The following is a 24013-nucleotide window of genomic DNA, read 5'->3' as shown; positions in this document are numbered from 1 at the left end:
GGCAATTAATTTTGAACTCCATGGTAGTACTGGAGAATATAGTTAGTTTGGCTCATTCAAAAAATAGAACTCGCTGAAAACATGTAGTAGTTCTTACAATATTTATTTCTGTCTTTAAGATCCGTTTCAGAAAATACAATCAAATATCAGAAACTTCATTGGTATTAGCTAATTATTCAATTCCTCTTATCCCCCTTTTGTTTGGGGTACATAGTGCTAATTTCATGCATTAAACCTCGCAAACCACCCAAAAGTTCTGCCATTGTTTTCTTTAATTTCATGCATTAAATATACAAAAGAAACATGACCACCTGGCATCATCCTAAATAATGATTGTAACTTTTTATGAGCGCTAAAGTATACCTCTTAAGATTCCCCATCCGTCCTATCAAAAAGGAGAAGTCATGTAGTAATAAGTAGCATTTGAGAAAGTTAAAATATTTCAGGGCAAAATGCTACCATAATGCATGATATCTGAAAATACAAGGTAACCGGTCCGACCATATAAAGGGAGCAGGGTCGAGAGGTACTTTAATGTCAAATATAAAGGTGGCATTATTATTAACACATGCATATAAAAGGAAGGAGAGCGAGCATGCATCTTTATTCAATGACAAGTCAACTCGTTCAATTCGTTCGTGGCATTAGTAGTAGGAGTACTAAAACTGCCTGGCCATCGAAATACGCAAAAAACAGCTAGCCAGCCATTCATCGATCGATCATTCCTGACAACGCTCAGCTTTAATTTGATCACCAGCTTTTGGAGGTACCACCATATAATGTTTGTTTTTCCATCTCTGCCCGACAAAAAGCCACCCTACATTAACACGGCATCGGCGCCGAATATCAAAGAGCGAACATGGGTTTAGGAATAGGAACCATGCATGCATGTCCCCACCATCCTACACTTTTCTGCAATCACCTTCATGTCTAGGTAGTGATCAAAGATAGCTAGTTAGTGGGTTTGCTTTATGAATTTCCAAACGTTAATTTTCTTTTTTTATTATTCTTCACAGAAATTGTTCGCAGAGAGAGAGAGAGAGAGAGTATACATGATGAATAAATGACAAACATGGAATTGTACGTTTTCAGCGTCCTAGAGAATTATATATATATAAGTTCCTTCCTCATGATTTTGTGTCTTACCCGATCTCATATATATCTTCAGTACTCTAGAGCAAACTATCCGGTCCAGGAGATTGTTTGGTATTTAGCACATTTAATATCAAACACAATTTTACCCAAATATTTAAACTATTAGCTCTAATTATTAAATTGAATGAATTATTCGATGAGTTTTTTAACGTATGTGGATTATACTTTTTGAATTTTTTTAAAATTTTACTATATATAAATAAAATTGCATATTAATTTACGTATTAATACTAATTTCTTCATATTTAAATTTTAAATTAATACTATATATTTTTAATAAAATCTACTTTTTATCCGATCACAATAAATTAATATACATATTAATTTCATTTTTCTAGCTAGAAGCTTGATACTCCGGCATGAACTCACGACAGATAGATAAAGCGAGAGGATCACTTATCATGAGCATATGCATGCATTCTCCCATTCTCCATGATTATATATATATATATATATATATATATATATATTATACACACACACATTATCTATACAGTAACACATAGAGAGAGAGAGAGAGAGAGAGAGAGAGAGAGAGAGAGAGGGGGGGGGGGGGGGGGCGGTGGGGGTTCAGATCAGGAATCTGTAATTTATCTTAACTTTTCGACTATTAAAGCTAGTGATTGACAGGTGCCAACACTACTTTCAAAGCTACACTTAGCATACATCTCCCCCCCATTGACCAAACACTGCAGTCTTAGGGATGAGCATCTTTTTGCATCCTTCATTATATAAAGCTCTCACTGCACCACTTTACCTGATGATAGGCTAATCATGATACATTTACCTACCTTAATTTTGTGATAACACCCACATTTTTATTGCTTAAATCTCTCTCTCTCTCTCTCTCTCTCTCTCTCTCTCTCTCTCTCTCTCTCTCTCTCTCTCTCTCACGCGCATCCTGAAAGAATGAGGCCAGGCAACTCTGCATGAGAACATGTTCCGGCCAGAAACAGTAATTCTACATATATATCCTTCTACATATAATGAAAATTTTAACTGTAATTAAGTAGAATGGTTCCATAAAAACGATAAGACTGCAAGAAGCGCTTCCATGGAAGTAAAGCTCAAAATTATTAAGAGACATTTGGGTCCCTAATTTGTTCAAAACTCACATGCACTACGTGAACATCCTATTAGAATATTCAAGAGTTAATATATATATATATTATTTTTAAATCCTATTTATACAAATCTGCCTTTGTGAAATTGATCAATTGTCTGAATCGAGGTTTTCGATTGAGCTTCCTTTTTTTTTGGGCCACGCGATCAAGCATTAAAAAAGATCACAAGATGCACGTAAAAATAAAGGAAAAAAAACACATAAAGCCTTTTTTTTTTTTTTTCGCTAAGCATATATAAAGAGCATTAATTACCTCTTTAGTGTAAAATGGTAAGAATGTCTGTATATATAAGCCAAACGAACACGAGTGACCCAGCTCGATCGATCGATCCCTCGGGATTGAATCCCATTCGGACCCACATCATGTGACAAACAGCATCTCGTTTTGTTTTTGGAATAAATAGATCACAATATCTAAACTAAGCTGACTTGAAAATCTCTGCACACTAGACGAATCTTTCCATTATAGAATCCAATGCCTTTTGTACCCATCATCCGCATATCCCTCAAAACTTTATACAGACATGTATGCACATTGGCGCCTTGCTTAAAAGAGAGCCCTAGAGTTAGCTAGACATCGATTGGGGATCATCAGTTTAACGATTTGGTTTAACTTAGATATATATATATTGAAAAATACTTTAGCCACAAATTAATTACATAAAAATAAACTCACAAATTAATATAGCTTAATGTAATATGTCAGATTATAAAATTATTTTTATTATAAAATTGATCTAACGGATTTTATAAAGTTACGTCACTAGGTTTATATATATATATATATATATATATATATATATGAAGTGAGATTAAATTAAGAAATTTTACCCATAATGCAAAAAGTGTACTTTACACAAATTATAGACAGAAATGAGTATAAGCCATTGCAACTCAATCATGCATATATATTATCGATGAAAATATCTAAAATAATTAAGAGCCACACATGACATCACACACACACACACACACACACATATATATATATATATGTAGTGTCATAAACTAAAGACACGTTGGGCGCCACATCTAGGCGATATCCAAAAAGTCAGGTCAATAATTATAGTTTCTTCATGAAGTATATATCCAGTCATAATCCATAATGAGTTAAGATATGCCAATAAAAGTCCCTACACACGCATATAATTTGACGTCACATGATAATTTAAACTCATGATTTCATTATTATAATCTCTTACATTCAAATCCTATATATATATACTTGCATCTGTGGAATTAAGAAACTACTATCACAAGGCTAGTTATGAATATACCAAAGTTATTCTGAAAAATAAATGGAATAATCCCACAAAAAATGACGATGTTTCTATAACATGCAGCTTTGTAGTTTGTGGAGGATCATATATTCTTCTCTTTTGAAACACCACTTCCTTAAGTAGTACTGGTGTATATAATATGCATGTAATATTTCTCAAATTGGAAGTACCCTTTTCATTATGTTGATTACAAGTTCATGATTTAAGTTCATTCAAAATTAATCGAGTGCAGTATAAAGATCACCTCAATAATTGACAACATTATATAAATATAAGAAAACCAATTAGTCTCGTTATACATTTCAGATGAGATGAGAATAGATATTTTGTTAAAATTTGAATAAAATATTATTATAATATAATTTTTTAATATTAATTTTTTTTTTCAGATTTGAAAAAGTTAAATTATTTATTTTATTTTATGTAAAAATTTATTAAAATTGAAATAATTATATCATATGAGATAGTTTGATTTTATCTAACCAAACTAGCCCCGGCCGGTCATATTTCTTGAAGTGTTTTCCGTACTCAATGAGAAAAGCCATGCATTTTCCCTTGAAGTTGCTCAGTATGATTGTTTTTAATGAAAAAAAATAGCTAGGTTAATTAGCTAGGGTTTCTTTTCCAAGTATTTTATTTTTAATATACAATCATACATGATGAGAAAGTTACAACACGTTAAAGTAAAAGACCGATCGACCAAAAATATTCATAAAATAGCTAATATATAACATTAAAATACTAATATTTCAAATGTGTCCTTCCCTTTGGGAAGATTGATAACCAAAAGAAAAAAGATAAGAAAGGAAACAGAAAAATTTAAATTGTAGAAAACGAAAGAAGAGAAGTTTGATATGTAGGAGCTAACCTTGCCAAGGTTTTTGGGATTGGGTTTGATGCTCATTAGAAGTGTTCATGCAATTACCAAGACCAGCAATATTGAGAATCTCGCTATGAGAGAGAGCTCTAAGACCCAAAAAATCTCTAGTCAAACCTTCACCACCACCACCTCCACCACCAGTACCACCGCTTTCATGAGCCCTACCAAGATGGCTGCTGGTGGTGAATGTTTTTGAGAGCGTGTCGTGCGAATTACCGTCTTTCTTTGAATTCAAGATCCCACCAAAGGCATCCTCAAAAGAAGTTCCTTCAAACCCAGTAGTAGAAGAGAGAGAGCCCACCATGTCATGAAGAAGGGAAGGTGGAACACCTGAGGCCGCACAAGTACCTGCTCCTGTGGTCGCTGCAGTACTGGCAGAAGGGCCTGCAGCTTTATACTCAAAAGAAGCCAGACCATGAACAAACCCAGTGGCCATCTCTTCACGTGAGGACAAATTCGAGCCAAAATTCCCAGTTGTATTGCTGCGAGAATCAGCAGCAGCAGGCACGTGAACTTGCTGGGTGGGCCTCTGCATCATGGTTAGTGATGAGCCAGTATTGTTGCTCACGGTTGCACCCATCTGTGCTGCCTTCTGTAACAATGCAGTGGCTGACATGTGTGGAGAGGGTGCTGCCTGGTAGGGAGGGAGAGTGGGGCCGAGACTAGGGTTAGGGTTTGGTGGTGTTTCATGGAGGGCTAAATCTTGGTGGGACTGTGTGAATTCTTGATAATCTGATCTCGTCGAGAAGAATGAAGATGAGGAGGTGATATCCATAGGTGGTGGGCCAGAAGAAGCTAGCCATGGGGGTATCTCTGGTCTTAGACTGAAGCTTTGTTGCTCTTTCTTCAATGAAAATGCGGGGAGGTGTTGGGGATTGTATCGGGGTGGGAGCTGGTTTATGTGAGACGATGAGGGGCCAGCTTGAGAGGACAGAAGTTGGTTTGTTGTGATGGCTCTTGCACTCTCCTCTGCCAATGCATCACAGAAAGCTCTGTGGGTGATGAAACTATCCCTCCTGAAAACCAAAAAGAAACGGACAGAAGAAAACAAAAGCAAAATGTCACTAAGTCATTGCAAAAGTATTGACCTTCTCTCTTTGCTTCTCTCTATTTCTTTCTGCAACCATTCTTTTTGGCTTTCTAGGAGCCATGGACAGATAGTCCACATTAGCTGTTATATTAAATATTCTACATACCGAGGCCCCCCCAACTCCCTCTCTCTCTCTCTCTCTCTCTCTCTCTAAGGTGTAACAGTAGGAGTCTGGTAGGTATAGTCATGGATTCTTCAATGTATCAGATACAAGAATGTAAATTTATTATCCAGAGACTAAAATGATTGCACGCATATATTTATGGTTTACTCTCTGGGATAGAGAAATCCCATACTCTCACCGAAAAAATCCGACTGCAGTGCTTTAAATAGGACTCATGTAATTCATATACATCCCTAAAAGGATCTGGAATTAGTTACCTTGAGAAAAGGGTTCCACAGTCACATCTGTACTCCCTAGTGCCACAGGTCTTGGAGTGAGCTTTCCAATCTGATTGAACTGCATACTTCTTTGCGCACTTGTCACATTTCCATTTCTTCTCACCATGCTTTCTGCAGAAGTGTTTCTTGATCCCAGTCAAGTCCCCAAGAGCCCTTGATGGGTCATGGTGCACGCAACTAGGTTCTGGGCACACGTAGACCTTCTTCTTTACCTCTTTACTTGTTCTTTGCTTTAGCTTCCATGGCAAATTATGCCCTCTTCGATGAAGTTGAAGATTCTGATCCCTCTGAAACCCTTTGTTACAGATCTCACAAATAAATCTATTTGTTGCCATGAGAGTCTTGGGAGACAAAGCTATCACTTCTGCATCTGGGTCTGATTCAAAACCAGGGAAACAATTAAACGAGAAAATGGAAATTTAACAACACATAAAGTACACAATTCAGATTGGACGAAGACCTGGGTTGCCTGGAAGGTTTCTCTTTTTCTTCACTGGTTGAGTTTGGGGTGGCGTTGGAGCAAAGTATTGTTGAGAATAGTTTGTCCCTATCTCGGTTCTGTTGCCTGGAGAAACACTTGCCTCACCTGACGCAGAAGTCAAATTAGACATGTTCTCCTCCACAACGGGCTGCTGTATCTGTTGTTGGAACATCAAACCTTTCATCATCTTCTAGCAGGTAAGAAATTCTTGAATATCCTAAGGTTCCTCCATGGCCGTAGATCTATAGGGAAAAACCAAAGAAGAGGAGGCTAATTATTTAATTAAGTGAAGACTAGAGAGAGAACCCAATAGAGGCAATAATTGATTACCTATGTATAGTGTGTGAAACCCATAATCCCCGCTCTATACCCTGATGGTTTCTTCTCGATTTGGCACCAACCCAAGAGACAACTTTTGTTTTTTCAGAGCTAAAAAGAAACAAGCAGAGAGAGAGAGAGAGAGAGAGAGAGCTGAACCAGACCCTCTAGCCACTTTTCTCCTTCATGTTTCAATATCCAAGCTTGCTAATTCTAAGAAAATCCAACAATAGCCACACAAATATGAACAAAAAACAAATACCCAGTTTGATCTTAAGATTTAGAGAGAGACGTGGATGTGAACGGACTCCCTTCTGTGATCCTCAAACAGTCCAAAACAGCACCCCCAAAACCACAATCCTAGCCCTACGGCTAACTCTGACGTCGCACTTTCTGTCTTTTCCTCTGTTCTCTTTCCCAGCCCCAGAAAAATCTCTTTTTATTTGTTTTGTATTTGCTTTTAAAAATATTTTAATCTTTTGCTAAAATCTTTTGTTTAATCACTACCACTCGCACCTTTCCCATCTCTCATAAAGCAAGCATGAAAAAAGAAAAATAGAAAGCCACCATGCAAGAAGAAAGTATCCTTTTAGTATGCACAGAGAGAGATCCCTTATTCATTTGTTTATACATAATCTGTAGAAGATCCCTCCCAGCTTTCTTCAATTACAGTGACATGATTGATCAATTGATTAATTCCTAGCTAACCTCATGGCTAAAAGCTTTTTCAACCTTTTTGTTAGCATTTTTACATCTTTCATTTCATTATCACTATTTACTGTAACAAAGCTGGAAATTCTGACCCTTTTGCATGGCTTATCAAATTAAAAAAAGTTATGATAATAAATGCAGTGGATTATAATTAATTTAATAGACAAGGAATCGTAGGATGCGTGGCTAGTACCCAAATTACCAATTGACCTCCTCTTCCTTCACTCTCATTTCAATCATAGTATGAAAGAATTGTACCTTTCGTCCTTATCCTTTCAGTATCATTGATATATAAATAAAGCCATCATCCAAATTCAAATCGAAACTTGAGAGAGCCATTAAGTTTTGTGTTGAAGTAATATTTGCCTAAGTTGACTGACTCGGCAAATGTAAATTATAACATTTTTCTTTATTAAGGTGAAATATGTAATTAAACTAGAGTAGTGTCAATACTTTTATTATGATATTATGTATATTATTAATATACAATGAAGAAATATATAATGAAAGAAAAATATTTTAACCATACAAAGATTTATAAAAGTAAATCTATATATAAATTAATGTAGATATGGTAAGCTAGCTAGCTTATGAAACTACTTTATTGTAAAGTAGATTTAACGTATTATATAAAATCATTATCAATTTATAAGTTTATTTTTATGTGATCTATTTGTAATTGTAGTACCTCTCATATTTAAATAGTGCCTCTCCTCTTTCTTGCAGCAATTGGAGAACTCCTTTGTTTCCAAAGATATATGAATCATATATTTCAAAGTAAGTTGAGGATCGTAATTTATTGTATATTTATATATGAATACATGACTTGTGTAATGAATATACATTAATGCGAGAACATATAGGAAGTACTATACTCATGTCATTCTGTTGGTTCATGTTTTCGATCGATTTGTACGTTCGAGATACCCCACAAAAGAGAGGTTCGTTTTTATAAAATATATAATAATGGATATAGAAATGATTTTCCTTTTGTCGTTTTCTTGTTTTATTCTTCAATGATTTAGTTTTTGAAATGGGATCTCGCACGACAGTAGTCTCTCGATATGCTTTCCCAGCTCATCTTTGCCTTAAAATAATGTTGAGTTCATGTATGTAAGTGTGGAGGAGCAATTTATAAATTAAAGATATAAACTTTAAACTAATGGGAAACAAAAGATGTACGTGTACTAAAGGGAAATATTTCATGCCTGTTTTGAGTCAAGTCTGTCTTCAGTGCTATGCCATGCATCGTCCACCATTTGGAATAATTGAGGACCGCTACCAACCATAAAGCAATTATACAAAAATAATCTTATAAACTTTTTGTATACTAATTTTATGATTAGAATATTTCTCAAAATAATTGTACTAGTACTAATATTGTTGAGTCAATCAGCGTTGTTGTAATAACCAAAGTTTTGAAATCCGTTCCGGAGACCGTTCCGGTCGAGGCACTAGAACGGAATATTTCGATACCGAAACATTTCGGTGTACCGTTTCGGGATTAATTATATATTATATATAAATATTTATATGTATATATAAACTAACAATTAATAAAATAAATACATATATATGTAAGTGTGTGATATGTATATGTGTATATATATAGAAGAATTAAAGATTTATAAAATGAATACATATTGAAAAAAATCATAAACTTGAGTTAAGACACAAAAATAAAGGAAAAAAATTAAAGAATAGACAGATTATTAAAAGTAACAATACTTCTAGTGAACGGAAAGAGGTATTTGAATTCTAAAAATACAATTTTATTCATTATTTTTCAACTTATTTACAAGAGAGTTTTTTTTTTTTTTTTAATTCCGGCTGGAATTGACCGGAACGGCCGGAATTTGACCGGAACGGCCGGAATTTGACCCGGAACGGAATAGACACCTATCCGGTTCCGGTCACTGTTCCGGCACGAAAAATTCCGGCCATTCCGGCCGAAACGGAACGGTTTTTAAAACCTTGGTAATAACAAAGAATATACAATATTCGTGTTTTGTCAAATCATAAATATTAGATCAAATTATATAAGTTAAGTCAGAAGTATTAGATTATATAAGCAGATAGCACGTAAGACTCAAACGGCATGATTATATATCTTATTTTTGAAAAAGAGATAACTATTAAACCTTATGATTTTCTTTTTGCTGCTAACAGACCCTTAATTATATATCAAAATACAATACATGCTGCATAATGCGTATATGCGAATTAGATCGATGAACAGAATTGTCGAGGAATTATTAGGAATTAGAAGATATGGTTATGGATAGAAGTTTGGTGGCTTGTCATGTGTGTGGGAATCGAATTAAATCTGTCGGTGCAAGGGGCCCCCCTGCATGCGTACGTAAGTTTTTTCGCTGCCATTAATGTTCAAATTAATTACACGATTTCAAGATATTGCTAGTCATTTTCAGCCATTTTTCAAACTTCGTTCCTTACTCATATAAAACACTCTTTAATGTTCCATCATCCAATCTTAATCTCACCGTATCTTTTAAAATACATCATTAAAATTTATTTTTTATGTTTTACATATTAATTTTTATAATAAATCTTATATCAATTTATTTATTTTTTTAATATCATTTAAATAATAATTTTTTTATTTTTTTTAAACATTTTATTTCTACCAATAAACTTGTAATATCTATATATTCTTTTATATTTACAATATATTATTATATAATGTAATATAATTCAATCCTATAAACACAAAATAAAATTATATAAGTTAAATAAAAATAAAAAAATCAAATCAAATATGAAAAAATGGGATAAATAATATTTCCAAGATTTTTTTAGAAAAAAATAAAATTGAGATATTTTAAATGATAAACAATAAAAATAATTTGTATTGAAATATAAAAAAAAGTATAAGGAAATGAGTGAGTAAATGAAGTATAAATAATAAAAAAATTATTTGAAAGATGAACTGTACCCGCTATATAATTACTGTAGAAACTTGTATTTTATAAAATCTTTTATCTAATCAGATGGAGCTTATTTTATGAACATTCTTTCAAATATTTTACATTTTTTGTATTATACATGAGCCACTAAGAGTGCTCTTAACTAGCTTACTTTTACGTAAATACATTTTATATATTATACACATTTTTATTCACGAATAATATTATATATAATCGTTAAATATGTGAGCGTTATATAATTATTTAAAAAAATAGAGTTTATTATTAAATAATATAATTTTTTTATATAAATTCTTTATTTATTTATTTATTTTTTTAGATGTACGCAATGTTTGCGCATTCCTAACAACAGGTGATACGTGTGGAATTCTTGAGCGAATAATTAGGTGACCTATATATATGTGGCTGTCAAATTAACAATTATTTAGAGTAAACGTGTACCTCTAGCGCTCTATTTAATTACTGACTTCTTATATCATTAGGCATTGACTTTGAGATCTCTCTCGACCAAGCGATGGATATGCAACGTACCAGCTGAGTTTACACCGAGTTGGTTTAATTAGTTTTTATTTTCTTCAATTTTCACTGCTTACAAATCGGTGTATAAATATATTAATTAATATGTCATGATCACGTCAGAAGTCATAAAACAATATTTATACATAGAATTTTTTGATTTTTATTTTGAATCTGATGAATTTAAATATAATAAAAAATATTATTATTTTTAAAATTATATATAAATTATAAATAAGCTATAAGACTATCGCTACACTTGCTAAAAACCATGAAGCACTTTGGAACCGGACCTCTACGTGGTACAAGTTCACGTGTGGGATATTATACAGTACTATTATTTTATCGCGAGCCTATTACAAAATAAAAAAAAATAAAAAATAAAAAAAAGTAATGAATGATTTTCACGTATCGTAATCATATGCCCAAGGAATGGGACCCACGATACCTATATGATTGACATCTCTGGGACCCATAAAAAATAAAAGGACCACAACGCCTCGCGAAATGACGCGTGGGTGGGGTCGGAACTGTCGAATAAAGATGGCCACGTGTACGGCAAAGTTGCCTAGAGTATATGTGAATACGAGGAGCATGCTCATAAGTAATCTCCCCCTATCTCGTTATTATGCTACTGTTACAGCCTTACAACGCTTGCTTTCCACAACGCCAGTGACAAGGACCAGTCGAGGACCCACCCGTCCTTGTCCCGACAAGTCCACGTGGTCACTCACTATTGGACAGACTTAGACAAGGTGCGTGACTTGACCTCCTCTCTCTCTCTCTCTCTCTCCAAGTCTGACAAGAAAGTTCGTTGTCAGAAGCGGCAAAATTCCTTTCGACACCTGTCATGGCCTACTTTTCACTTAAATGTGTGCTCTCTTCTTCCATAAAGTAAAGTAAATAACTTTTACAACACTGTTTATGTAATAAGAATGTTACGAAGCAACATAGTATTATTAAAAAGGCCTGTATGTTAGTGTTCCCAACAACCTTCCCTTCAGTATTTTGAGCTGAGAATTGATATTTGTACTAATAAAATATATAAATTTGCATACTGTATTTTAAAAAATAAATAAATGTAAAATTTATAAAAAAATATTATTATTTTAATGATAAATTTCACTTTTTTTAAAGAAGTATGCGATTATTATTTGTCCTAATATTATATCTAATATTATTCTCCAATTTAATCTAAAAGACATTATTTACAAACTCGTTTATTCATATTCTGAATACTCAATTAATGTGAAAACCTTCTACGTCACTTTTGTGTAAAAAATATTTTATTTTTTTTATTTCTTTTATATATATATTTTGAATCTCACAATAAGGAATGTCTTTATACACTAACTTGTAAATAACAAGAGTTTAAAATTTTGTTTCTTTTAAGCTCTGGAACATGTGCTATCTGGGTTTGTCATGTCAAAGCTGCACCTGTCCCGGGCTTGCTATGATCTCAAGGTTTTTCCATGCCAGACTCACATAATAGTGTAAACTTTCATGCTGCAGAGACACAACTTGGACAAGAACCTCAAGAAAACCAATTATCCTTGCCGCTTGCTATCGGAATTTCTTCGAAAAAGAAAAATGTTCCGAGGACAAGCTAGAAACAAGAACAAAAACCGCATTATTATGATTCAAAACATAATTATGTTACAAATCATGAAGCATAAAAAATAAAAAATAAAATTGACTGTGCAAGAACTACAAAGGGGCAGATACGCTCATCCCACACAGGGTGGGTGGGATAGGAGACTATGTCCCCACCCACTGCATGCCGCGCGGTGGAGGGAGCGCCTAGGATGTGAGCACACTGAATATTGTAGTTTAAGATGATACATCTCAATCTCTCTAAAAACTCATCATTTCCCTCCCATACCTGTATCAAGGTGAAAGTGGTCTACAAACTAGTGAGCAAATTGGAATGCCAAGGGAAAGCAATATGCCGGCTAATCATACATGTGAAAAGTGTTTTCTTTGGTTGGATTTTCCGTACCTTCTCCAAAGCTTGATATAGGGTTAAATAAAAGCTTAAGATTTGCTAATGCGGGTCTGTATGGAAAGAGGTCACAGAAGTTTACCTTTGGAAGTCTGAAGTGTGTTGAAGAACACCGATCTGGCGTTAAAGCATCCTGAAGAAGTCATTTAACATATAAACCAGACGAAGATTTTCATCATGGATTTCTATAGATGTGTGTTCATGACAGTAAACAACGTATTTGTTTGTATTTTCTATGAGAGAGAGAGAGAGAGAACGGAATCCTGATTTCACAGTGCTTCAGAAGTGGGTAAGTTTCTTAAGGTATCTCGCTAACGTCATCTGCCAGCCATTGGTGTGGAGAAGTACTGTCGTGCCAAATGTACTTTGCAAATGCGAAGGCATTTATAGAATTCAGATTATTCTTGTATTCTGGAACATGGTTTATTTTAATTCACGTTATGATGTCAATTTATGTATTGATCCATGTTTCATGATCATTTAGCCAACGTCTATATGCACACTAAATCCTGTATAACGAACTCAAACAATAAGAACACAGATGTCAAGAATGTCTTTTAACGTCTCCTGAGCATTGTTTATGATGTCACTCACTATATATGTCTAGCATATACAGTTGTGTATGAAAAAGAATGTCTTTTAACGTCTCTTGAGCATTTTTTATGATGTCACTCCCTTAACCCCATGAAACCAACTTATAACGCTTCTGTATCTCTTATGTATGAAAAAGAAGATGGTTCTACTCAAATCATATTCTGGCCAACACGTGATAGATAATAATCTGCATATTGGTTAAGGGCTTCTTCCTTTTCTTATGTTGAATTTCCTAAAATGAACACAGTATCTGGATCTTCTCCTAGCTAAAGTCATCTACCTCAAGTGGTCAAGCATGAATAGAAGATTTTGAAGCCTTTAAAGAATAAATAAAGTATAGCTCAAGGAATTTGAGCAGGGAGGATAAGCAGCCCAGTTCTGGTTACTATGGTGTAGCACCTTTATTTTCAGGGCTTACTTGGGAGAGTACCGCTACTATTGTTTGAGTGCAATCCTGGCATCTGATCTCTACAATCATCTTTGTGGCTCCTGTTCTGCAGAGCCTCTGTGCTGTTGGTTTTACCCTACCCGGTAACAGGGCCTTGAATATTCCCAGGTTCCGATTGTCCCGAAGGCAGGAAACCATTGAAGAGTACTGTGATAGAAAAACCTGCAATGCAGTATTTCAAAAAAATATAAAATAAAATAAAACTCTCATAAGAAAGATATACGGTATGGAAATAAAAAATAATGCAGATCATATGTTTACTCCTTTCATCATATGTAAGTCGTTCTTTTCTCCCCATTTGGATGACGGATTAACTATTTTTATATCAATTACTTATCATCAATAATACTTCACTAGTATCACTATTATTACAAAGATACCCCAACATAGGTGAAACTCCAAACCAACCAAGTTTATAATACAGCTGATGAGAACGTGGGATTCAAGCAAAAGATAGTACATCAAAAAGAAATTCTGTTGTAGAAACATAGACATAGTCGTAATATAAACTCGTTTCACTTACTTTCCAGCATTTATGAGAATGTCACACCATCCAGAACGAATAAGGATGCAGCTTGTGTTGAGTCTTCTATTTTTATTACCTGGTTCCACAGCTTTTGAGCAAACCTGCCAAAACCAAAAAGCAATATTCCAACAATCCAATATATATTCTGTGAGAACTTTGATCAATCCCCTCAAATAATATAACAAAGTGCCCTAAGCACAACAGTTCTGCAGCCCTACCGCACATAACTTTAAAGGATTTGTCAGGTAGCTAACAAGTTGAATCCCTTCACTAGTTCCGTCCCCACAAAATCCATACTGCAATTCAACTCTGAATTCCCATAATCACGCCATGGCAGATGCATAGAAAATCACTTCAAATACACTTACAATTCTAGTTCCCAAGAGGCTGCGCGAAAGAGTTGAGATTGGTACCCATGCAATCCAAAAAGTTCCATTCAAACACAGAGCAATACTGCTTAAAATTCCAAAGTGCGCATTGAATATTATTAAGTTAGACTCAATTCAATGCATAAAGCAAGGCAGTAAATATAATACCCCTTTGATTGTATATATAAGTTACTGCTTTTGACAGACACTTGGTATGCCTGAAAAAATCGTCCGAAGGGAGAAAGCCCATTTCTGGGAACTAAAAGCGCAGAGCTTTTTAGTAAGGTTTGGCGTATGTAATGAGCTCAGGATATAAGAGAAGGGAGGCAAGTTGTACCCAGAAACAGAACCATTTGATAAAAAGCTTCCAGTTTTTTGGAAATGAAACGCAGCAATTGCTTTGACCAAAATGTTCCCTTACGTTCATATGGAATCAGAGCGTCCAGAAAACAATCGGTTGAGGAAACATTTCGTTTTGTTCATCTGGAAACGTCAACAGAGCTGCCACTCCCCAGTGCCAGCGCTTTCATAGCATCAACAGCGAAAGGATTAATTACAAGAACCTCCCCACGATTTTGATCATTGTCATTTTAACGCCCTGCAAATCCTTTTGTTTGAATCTAATTGCACAGTTACTGAACTTCTGGAGATTAGAACTTTTTGGGCCGGGATTGTCTGATTTATTACTTTTCCTTTCATAAGTGGGCTTCTTAAGCTTAACTTGGGTTGGGCCAGCGCATTAAACTTTAGCGCATATAAATAAAATATTGACGGAGTCCATTAAAATTGAAATAGTAGTGTTGGATTCAAGTTGGGCAAACCCATGCGCTTTGTAGATAGAATAATGTTACGTATAGTTATATAATAAAAAATAATTTTTGCAGTCGGTAAATGCAGTCGGCGTGCAGTCGCTTTGAAAAAAATAAATTAATATGAGACCTATATAAAAAAAAATTATTTTTATAACTTTTTTTTATTCATTCTGTACAACCATGAAAAAAAAATATTTTTATAATTTTTTTTATTTATTCCGTACAGCTGACTGCATGTCAACTGCATTTGCCGACTGCGTTTAGCAAAACCCTTATATAATACGTAATTATAATGTAATTATTTTAAAAGAATATATAATATTTTATTAAAAATTTAATTTTTTTCTTATAAATTCTATATTGACTTTTTTAAATAAATTACGGGATTCAACAGAACCTATACAACAGTTAGAGATGGTGTAAGGCCATTTCACATCTGTCACATTGTATAAAACTACTATGAGACTTTTCAAGTGTATGATTTCATAATTTTTTTATTTAATAATTAAAGAAATAATTTTAAATTTATTGGTATATATTTTTATTTTTTAAAAATATTTAAATATATTAAAAAATATGAAAAAATGAATTTAAAATAAAATACTAAAAAAAAAAAAAAAACCTGAGGGGCACGCGTAACAATGGTACAGTAGCCCCACTCTTACACATTTGGTGGGACCGTGGGTGTCAGGGAGCTACAGGATGAGGAATATACATATACAGACAAGTGTTCTTTATTAGACTATTCAAAATGTCAGAACAAACATGTGCTGCTTATCTTGTAAGTTGTAACTATGTGGTATCATTGTCGGGCCTCCACTTAATGAGCAATGATACGGTAACAAGCCATCGGCAATTTATCTATCACTTCCTTATTTTCAAATTTTAGATACACCAAATCAAATCAAAATCAATGAAATAGAGTAATGTTATTTTAATCACATAGGTCGTGAAGGGAATGAGATTGTCCACAAGTCAGGTACTCTATGCGAAACTGAATGTATAATTGACATAGAAGATCTTCCTAACGGTTTGTTGACAATGTAATAGAGCAAGTTATGAATGAATGAGGATTTCAAAAAAAAAAAATTAATTAAAATTTTAAAAAATATTATTTTATTGAATAATAATTTAAGAGTAGTAAATTCGTTGGTAGTTTATCATTAATAATTGTTTCTCCCGCATAAGATAATCATTAATGGTGGTCACTAACTGTAGGTTTTTATTTTATTTTATTTTATTTTTATTTAATAGTTAAGTAAATGTTTGTAATAAATTTATGTATTTTATAAAACAAATATTCAATAAATTTTATAAAATATTTTAAAAAAGAGATAAAATAATTTAGCCTATTCGGTGAGTATTTCAATGGCCTCCTTTTGTGAGAATAGCGCCTCCCACTTTTTTTTAAAAAAAAAATTACTTATCGATTAAAAAAATAATTATTAATGTATTGACATTTTTTTATTTTTTAAAAATGTTTAAATATGTTTAAAATAAAAAGCAAAAAAAAAAAAAAATTATAATTTGCACTCACCAAGTGGATAAATTGAGATGGCATAATAGCACTGCACCTATATATATATAGTAGGAAGGTGTCATAGACTTAGAATTTCTTCACACGTCCCATGTGGTTTTAGGAGGTTTTGTCCCCATAAAACTCTTAAGTAAGCCTTCTAAATGATTCAAGATAAGAGAGAACAAATATAGAGTAAAAAAGTAGAGAGAGAAGCTCTAGACAATTTTATTTGTTCTTATTGCTTGTGCCTTCCACAAAGGAGGACTCTCTCTATTTATAGGGACCTTTTGATACAAAAAACGGTTAAGATTGTGACAATTGTCATCAATCCAAGAGTAAAAAACATTCTAGATCATTAATTTAGAATACTCTACAATATATATACAAAATGATAGTTTGGGGCTTCTATAATCTTCTAGAAGATTCTATACAATTATATGATATTCTACAATATTTTAAAATATTCTACAAAAATCTAGAAGACTCTAGAGTAATATATAATTATCTAGAAAAATTCGGGTGGTGACATTCTCCTCCACCTAGTTTCACGATGTCCTCGACGCATTCTCTTCATGGAACATTCGAATATGATCTTCAAACTACCATAGGGCCTCTTTAGGCTCCCAAGTCGTTTCACTTGCAGGCAACCCTTTCCACTTGACTAGGTACTCTTGGCGGGGTCTTGTTGGACTACACTGCCTACCAAGATCTCTTCAACCTCTTTGTCATAGGTGGTAGTCATGATGCCAAATGGTGCACACTTAGACTACCCTCGAGCTGGCTCTTCTATATCTTTTTGATACGGCTTCAAGCAATTCACATGAAAAACCAAGTGTAACTTAAATCGTGGGGGTAAGTCTAACTTATAGGCGACCTTGTCCACCTTCTTGATAATCGAGAATGGTCTTTCATATCGGCGAGCAAGTCCCTTGTATAGCTTCCTAATGAACTTGTGCTGGCTTGATAGGATTTTGACCAACACTAAGTCACCAATTCGGTATTCCACGTTCCTTCTCTTTTGATCAGCCCACTTCTTCATCTTTTTAGTTGCTTTATCTAGATAGGAACATGCTACATATAATTGTTCATGTCAAGATCTAGCAACTTTGAATGCAATGGGGCAATCTCCTTTATAGCTTGCCTCAAGAGCATTTATAGCTTGCCTCAAGAACATGAGGAGTGAGTGGTTGTTGCTCCAACACCATCTCAAATGGGTTCTTGTTAGTTGACTCGCTCATTTGCAAGTTGTATGAGAATTGAGCCACATCCAATAATTTGATCCAATCTAACTGATTGGCACTCACAAAATGCCTCAAATATAACTCAAATAGAGTGTTCACCGTCTCGGTTTGCCTATCAGTTTGGGGGTGAAAGCTAGTAGAAAAATGAAGAGCTAATCCCATAAGTTTGAATAGTCCAGTTCAAAACTTGCCCTTGAAGCGAGAGTCTCGATCATTAATGATGTTTTGTGGCAAACCCCAATACTTCACCACATGCTTGAAGAATAATTTTGCTGTCTCATTGGCTGAGCAATCCTTAGGGGCCGTTATGAAGGTGGTATACTTGGAGAATTGGTTTACCACTACAATAATAGTGCCACACCCCTCGGATTTAGGTAGAGCCACTATGAAATCCATGCTCACACTTTCCTATGGATGAGAAAGAATGGGTAGTGGTTCTAGCAATCCTGCTGGACTTTAATTCTCCACCTTATCTTATTGACACACAAGACAAGTCTTCACATAGAGTTCCACCTTATTTCTCAATTGAGGCCAATAGTAAAAAGTTTCTAGTAAAGCTTAAGTGTGTCATTGGCTCGGATGTCCAACCCACAAATAATCATGACACTCCTTGATAAGGTTCCTCCATAGATTTTCCCACTTTGGAACATAGATTCACCGCCTTATGGTGTAGAGAGGACCGTCCTCTACCTAAAATCTCTTGATTTTCCATTCCTTAGCTATGTTTACCAAGTTCTTGACTAAGGGATCATGCTTCATGTCTTCACGGATTATGTCAAGTAGCTCCCATTGGGCTTGCATAATAGTAGAAAGTTCACAATTTCTACTTAATGTATCAGCAACAAGGTTAGCCTTGCCGGGTTTATACTCCAAGACATAGTCAAACTCAGCTAAAAAATCTTGCCACCTTGCTTGCTTTGGGCTCAACTTCTTTTGGCTTTGAAAGTAGCTCGTGACAATGTTGTCTGTCTTAACTACAAATGTGGAGCTAAGTAGATAATGTCACCAAACTCTAAGGCAATGGATAATAGCCGTCATCTCTTTCTCTTGCACCGTGTATCTCTTTTCAATATCATTGAGCTTGCGACTCTCATAGGCAATGAGATGTCCCACTTGCATAAAAACACCCCCAATGGCAAAGTCGGAAGCATTTGTGTGTACCTCATAGGTTTTGGTGCAATTAGGTAGTGCAAGGAACAGTTCTTCAATAATGGCCATCTTCAAGTCTTCAAAGGCTTCTTGAAACTTAGGTCTCTACTTCCATGAGTTGTTCTTCTTAAGTAGATCCGTGAGGGAGGAAGCTCTTGTAAAGTATCCATTGATAAATCTTCAATAGTAGTTAACAAGCTCAAGAAAAGAACGGTGCTTAGTAACCCTTGTGGGAGGATCCCACTATTTGATAGCCTTCACATTTCCTTCCTCCATGCTAAGTTTCCCATCATGAATCTTGTGGCCAAGGAAGTGAACTTTATCCATGGCGAAAGAACATTTCTCCTTCTTGACATAGAGTTGCTTTTCCTTCAAGACTTTGAACACAATTCATAGGTGTTCAACATGCTCCTTAAGAGTGGTGCTATAAATTACAATATCATCAAAATAAACCACCACAAATCGATCCAGGTAATGATGGAAAATTTTGTTCATGAGAGTACAAAATGTAGCGTGTGCATTAGTGAGGCCAAAGGGCATCACAAGGAACTCATATAGTAGGACTACACCTATATATATATATATATAGTAGGAAGGTGTCACAGATTTAAAATTTCTTCACATGTCCCGTGCGGCCTTAGGAGGTTTTGTCTCCACAAAACTCCTAAATAAGCCTTCTAAATGACTCAAGACAAGAGATAACAAATCTAGAGTGAGAAAGTAGAGAGAGAAGCTCTAGAGAACTTTATTTGTTCTTATTGCTTGGTGCCTTCCACAAATGAGGACTCCCTCTATTTATAGGGACCTCTTGGTACAAAAAATGGTTAGGATTGTGACACTTGTCATCAATCCAAGAGTTAAGAACATTCTAGATCACTAATTTAGAATACTCTACAATATATCTACAAAATGATATTTTGGGGCTTCTATAATCTTCTAGAAGATTTTATACAATTCTATGATATTTTACAATATTCTAGAATATTCTACAAAAATCTAGAAGACTCTAAAATAATATAAAATTCTCTAGAAAAATCCGGATGGTGACAAAGGGCACCACGTGCACTCAGTTGAGAGAAAATAAATTGTACTAAATGATAAATGAGCATATAAATAAAAAGATTTAAACATATTTAAAAGAGACGAAATAAGTTAAATATTTGTAGAATTCAAAATTAGATGAAATAAAATGATGCACAATAATAAATTTTAACTTTTGAATTTTCTTTATTAGATTTTGAAGAATATTTGGTATGAATTTAGAAGTAAAAAAAAAGACTATAACATAATTCAAAACTCATCTCTAACATCATCTATTTCTCACATCTAAAACCAAAAAAATTAAAAATAAAGCAAAACCCTCCCGCCCCAATTTTACACCAAAAGGCAGCCCATTCCCCAATGTTACACGCGTTTAATCACCAAAACCCTAATAACACACACACACACACTCTCTCTCTCTCTCTGTCTCTCTGTCTGTGTGTGTGTTAGTTAGCAACGATGCTTCTCCTCTCTTCACATTGCCGGCAATCAACCAAATGCTTGCAAAAAATCAAAGAAAAAAACCTCTAAATTCAACATAGACAATGAAAACGGTAGTCATTGCGTCCGGATATAAGGATGTCTTAGATTTACACATATTACTAATGATTTTTCAATTTGGATTATTCTGGTGTACAACTGTATGATTTTCTTTGTGTGTGGAGTTTTATTCCATTTGATTTTTGTTCTAGTTTGTTGAGTTGCCATAAGATCATGTGTATATGGGTATGATTTTCTTTACGTACAAATTCGAGTGTTAATTTTGTAATGGTTTGATAAAATTTTTTCCTCTTCCTTAGGTCTACACGCATTAGATTTTTTTTTTTTTTTTAAAGATTTGGTTTCCTTTCGTGCATCTGGGTATGATTTATTTAGTGAATTTCTAGAAATTTTAAGTGATTTTGTTTGAATTTTCCTTGGTTTCGTCTAAAGGTGAAAACGGTCCAGTCTGAGAGAGGTGATGGACCAAAATTTTCGATTCATCATTTTTCACGGACTGGTAGTTATCGATTCTGTTTGGTTGGTCCATTTGATCCAACCCAATTCTTATTGTTTTTTTAAAAATCGATTAATAAATTTTTTTTATTTAGAATACTAAATTAAAATTAAGTGACCTATTAATGTGGATTATGTAACTAAATCAATAAAAAATATTTTATATGGTCAATGATAATAAATTAGATGAAAATTATATTATTAATTTATACAATTACTATATAATTAGTTAATTGATAGAATATTAATTTGTTAATAACATATTTAAAATTTTATAATGTTAATAATGATAGGTTAGATGAAAACTATATAATAAATTGTATAATTATTATATAAATAATATATATAATATATTTTTTATTTTTATATTTTATTCAGTCTGATCCGGTCTAATCCGGAGTGAAAAAATTCTAAACCGGGATCCGACCGATAAATTTTCGGTCCTCTAAAACATGGACCAAGATTAACCGGTCTCAATCTTAGTTTGGTCCGATCTGAACTGATATGACTTGTCTAATCGGTAAAAGAGTTTGATCCGATCCGGACTGAAATGACTAGTCTAATCGGTTATTAAGATACGGACCGACCGTATCTCACCCATAGTTTCGTCTACGTGGGTATGATTTTTTGGTTGAACTTGCACACATTCAAACAAGAAGTGAATAAATTTAAAAAAAAAAGAAGCGAATAAATTGAAAGCTGACAGAAACGTTTGTGTGGAAAGGTGAGAAATAGAAAATAAAGAGAGAGAAAATGAAACGAAAGGAAAACATCCAAAAATTAGTCGGTAGAGAAAGAAAAAAATAGAAAAGAATAAAAATAATAAAAAAAAAGCAGAAGAAAACAAAAGGGAATTTTGTCATAAAATTAGGGGTAAAATAGGAAAAAAAATAATGGACGAAAATACCATTCTATTCATACTTATTTAATAGAGTTAGATATATATATATATATATATTTATATAAAAGGAAAAAAAAAAAGCATGTGGAGCTTATTGCAAGACAAAGTTGTACGTTAAATTTAATTCAAAAATATTATCTATACTTATAACTTTATTGGTATGAATAATGCTATATATAATTCTAAATACAAAGTTTCTGCATTATTTTTAAAAAATTAAATCTATTATTAAAAAAATAATTTTTTTTATATAACTTCTATTACTTCACTTTTTGTTTTTCTTTTTTTAAATAGAATATACTAGATTTGCATATCTTAATAATGAAAATATCATTTCACGATTTTTTAACTATACGTATTGACGTGGAAATTATTCAAAATCTGAAATTCAAATTAAAAGAAAAATATTAATAAAATGAGATCAGTCGCTACCATTCAATAAGTAATATTGTACATAAAATCAACCCCATCTCTTGAACAAGAGCCATTTACACTGATTCATGACGTGTTTTAAAAACTACTGACTTTTTTTTCATGGATGGCTCTCCAGCTCCACGCGTTGAAAACAATGGAAACGTACGAAAGAAGTAAGTGCAGGCTGCTTCAGATCACTCTAATGTTGACCTATCGGAATCGGAACTTTAGCTGCATATTCCTCATCTTTCCAACCGACAATTATCGTCTTTTAACGCTTCAAGTCAGGCCTCCATATTTTTACCTAAATTTACAGCTTTTTTTTCATGTTTTTCAAGCTGTCATCATGTACGTGCACTTTGGATCATTATATATAGCCCCGTAAATCCAATAAAAAAACAAAAAAGTAGTAGCACATCTTGAGTTTGCAGCTTTTGTTCTTAATGCTCGATCGAGATGATCCATTTAGAACAAATGCAATGTTTCGTAGAACAAAACAAAATGATCTACGTACGTAGGGTTCACGTTATCAAGTTTTTTTTTTTTTTTTTACTATTTGGTTAATATCTATATCCTTTTATTATTTTACATTTTGATAGTGTGTATATATATATGAGAAATATTTTAATCATAAAAAAATTATATAAAAATAAATTATAAATTAATATAGTTTAATGTGGTACATCAGATTATAAAGTTATTTTTATTATAAAATAAATCTAACGAATTTTATAAAAACACATCAATTTATAGGTTTACTTTTTTTAATTTTTTCGTATATGTAACAGTTATATATATACACATAAAAACTTTACGTGCAGTCACTTTTACTTATTTTTTTTATATTTTATTAATGTAATTGGTTGCATCATTTTTTTAATATAAAATAACTGTTTTAATCAATTATATCAATAGTATAGATAAAAAATTACGTAAAAATAAATATAAGTAACATAATTTATATATATATATATATATAAATATTAGTATAATTATCAAATATGTCCACAAAATTTTTTTATTTATTTTTTATTTTTTATAATTAAAAAAGTGATTATTAATGAATTTAAATATTTTTATTTATTTATTTAATAGTTAATG

General features: G+C 33.2%; 1 protein-coding gene and 1 long non-coding RNA gene across 10 annotated transcripts; both read right to left on the bottom strand.

Moving 5' to 3' along the window:
- Positions 1 to 575: 575 nt before the first annotated feature.
- Positions 576 to 7219, bottom strand: LOC122300950 (protein indeterminate-domain 11-like). Of its 5 annotated transcripts, none has more exons than XM_043111960.1 (5): positions 6698 to 7219; positions 6391 to 6666; positions 5910 to 6306; positions 4427 to 5454; positions 576 to 817 (listed from the first exon to the last, which is right to left on the bottom strand). In XM_043111960.1, exons 2-5 carry the CDS (start codon positions 6596 to 6598, stop codon positions 720 to 722), a joined length of 1731 nt encoding a protein of 576 aa, XP_042967894.1. In that variant the 5' UTR covers positions 6599 to 6666; positions 6698 to 7219; the 3' UTR covers positions 576 to 719. The 5 variants fall into 5 exon arrangements, with proteins under 5 accessions (XP_042967894.1, XP_042967893.1, XP_042967895.1 ...); XM_043111959.1 differs by having other exon boundaries at positions 6391 to 6653; positions 6742 to 7217; XM_043111961.1 differs by having other exon boundaries at positions 816 to 930; positions 6391 to 6735.
- Positions 7220 to 12516: 5297 nt separating this feature from the next.
- On the bottom strand, positions 12517 to 15456 carry LOC122300949. Of its 5 annotated transcripts, none has more exons than XR_006240095.1 (4): positions 14690 to 15456; positions 14469 to 14572; positions 12986 to 14107; positions 12517 to 12783 (listed from the first exon to the last, which is right to left on the bottom strand). It is a non-coding gene; the product is annotated as an uncharacterized LOC122300949 (long non-coding RNA). The 5 variants fall into 5 exon arrangements; XR_006240098.1 differs by having other exon boundaries at positions 12517 to 14107; positions 14690 to 14858; positions 15177 to 15452; XR_006240096.1 differs by having other exon boundaries at positions 12517 to 14107; positions 14690 to 14858; positions 15008 to 15451.
- Positions 15457 to 24013: the final 8557 nt, after the last annotated feature.

Source organism: Carya illinoinensis, chromosome 2, assembly GCF_018687715.1.
Source record: "Carya illinoinensis cultivar Pawnee chromosome 2, C.illinoinensisPawnee_v1, whole genome shotgun sequence".
NCBI classification, from domain to species: Eukaryota; Viridiplantae; Streptophyta; class Magnoliopsida; order Fagales; family Juglandaceae; genus Carya; species Carya illinoinensis.
The sequence above is the reverse complement of the archived record's forward strand: the minus strand, read 5'-3'. Positions and strand labels throughout refer to the sequence as shown.

Excerpts from the sequence above, each read along its gene's own strand:
- LOC122300950 (XM_043111960.1), bottom strand. The coding sequence starts at position 6,598 with ATGATGAAAGGTTTGATGTTCCAACAACAGATACAGCAGCCCGTTGTG. Across the intron at positions 6,307-6,390 it reads AAACCTTCCAGGCAACCCAG|ACCCAGATGCAGAAGTGATA; the intron begins GTCTTCGTCCAA and ends GTTTTGAATCAG. Across the intron at positions 818-4,426 it reads ATCCCAAAAACCTTGGCAAG|GGTGGCTTTTTGTCGGGCAG; the intron begins GTTAGCTCCTAC and ends GTGTTAATGTAG.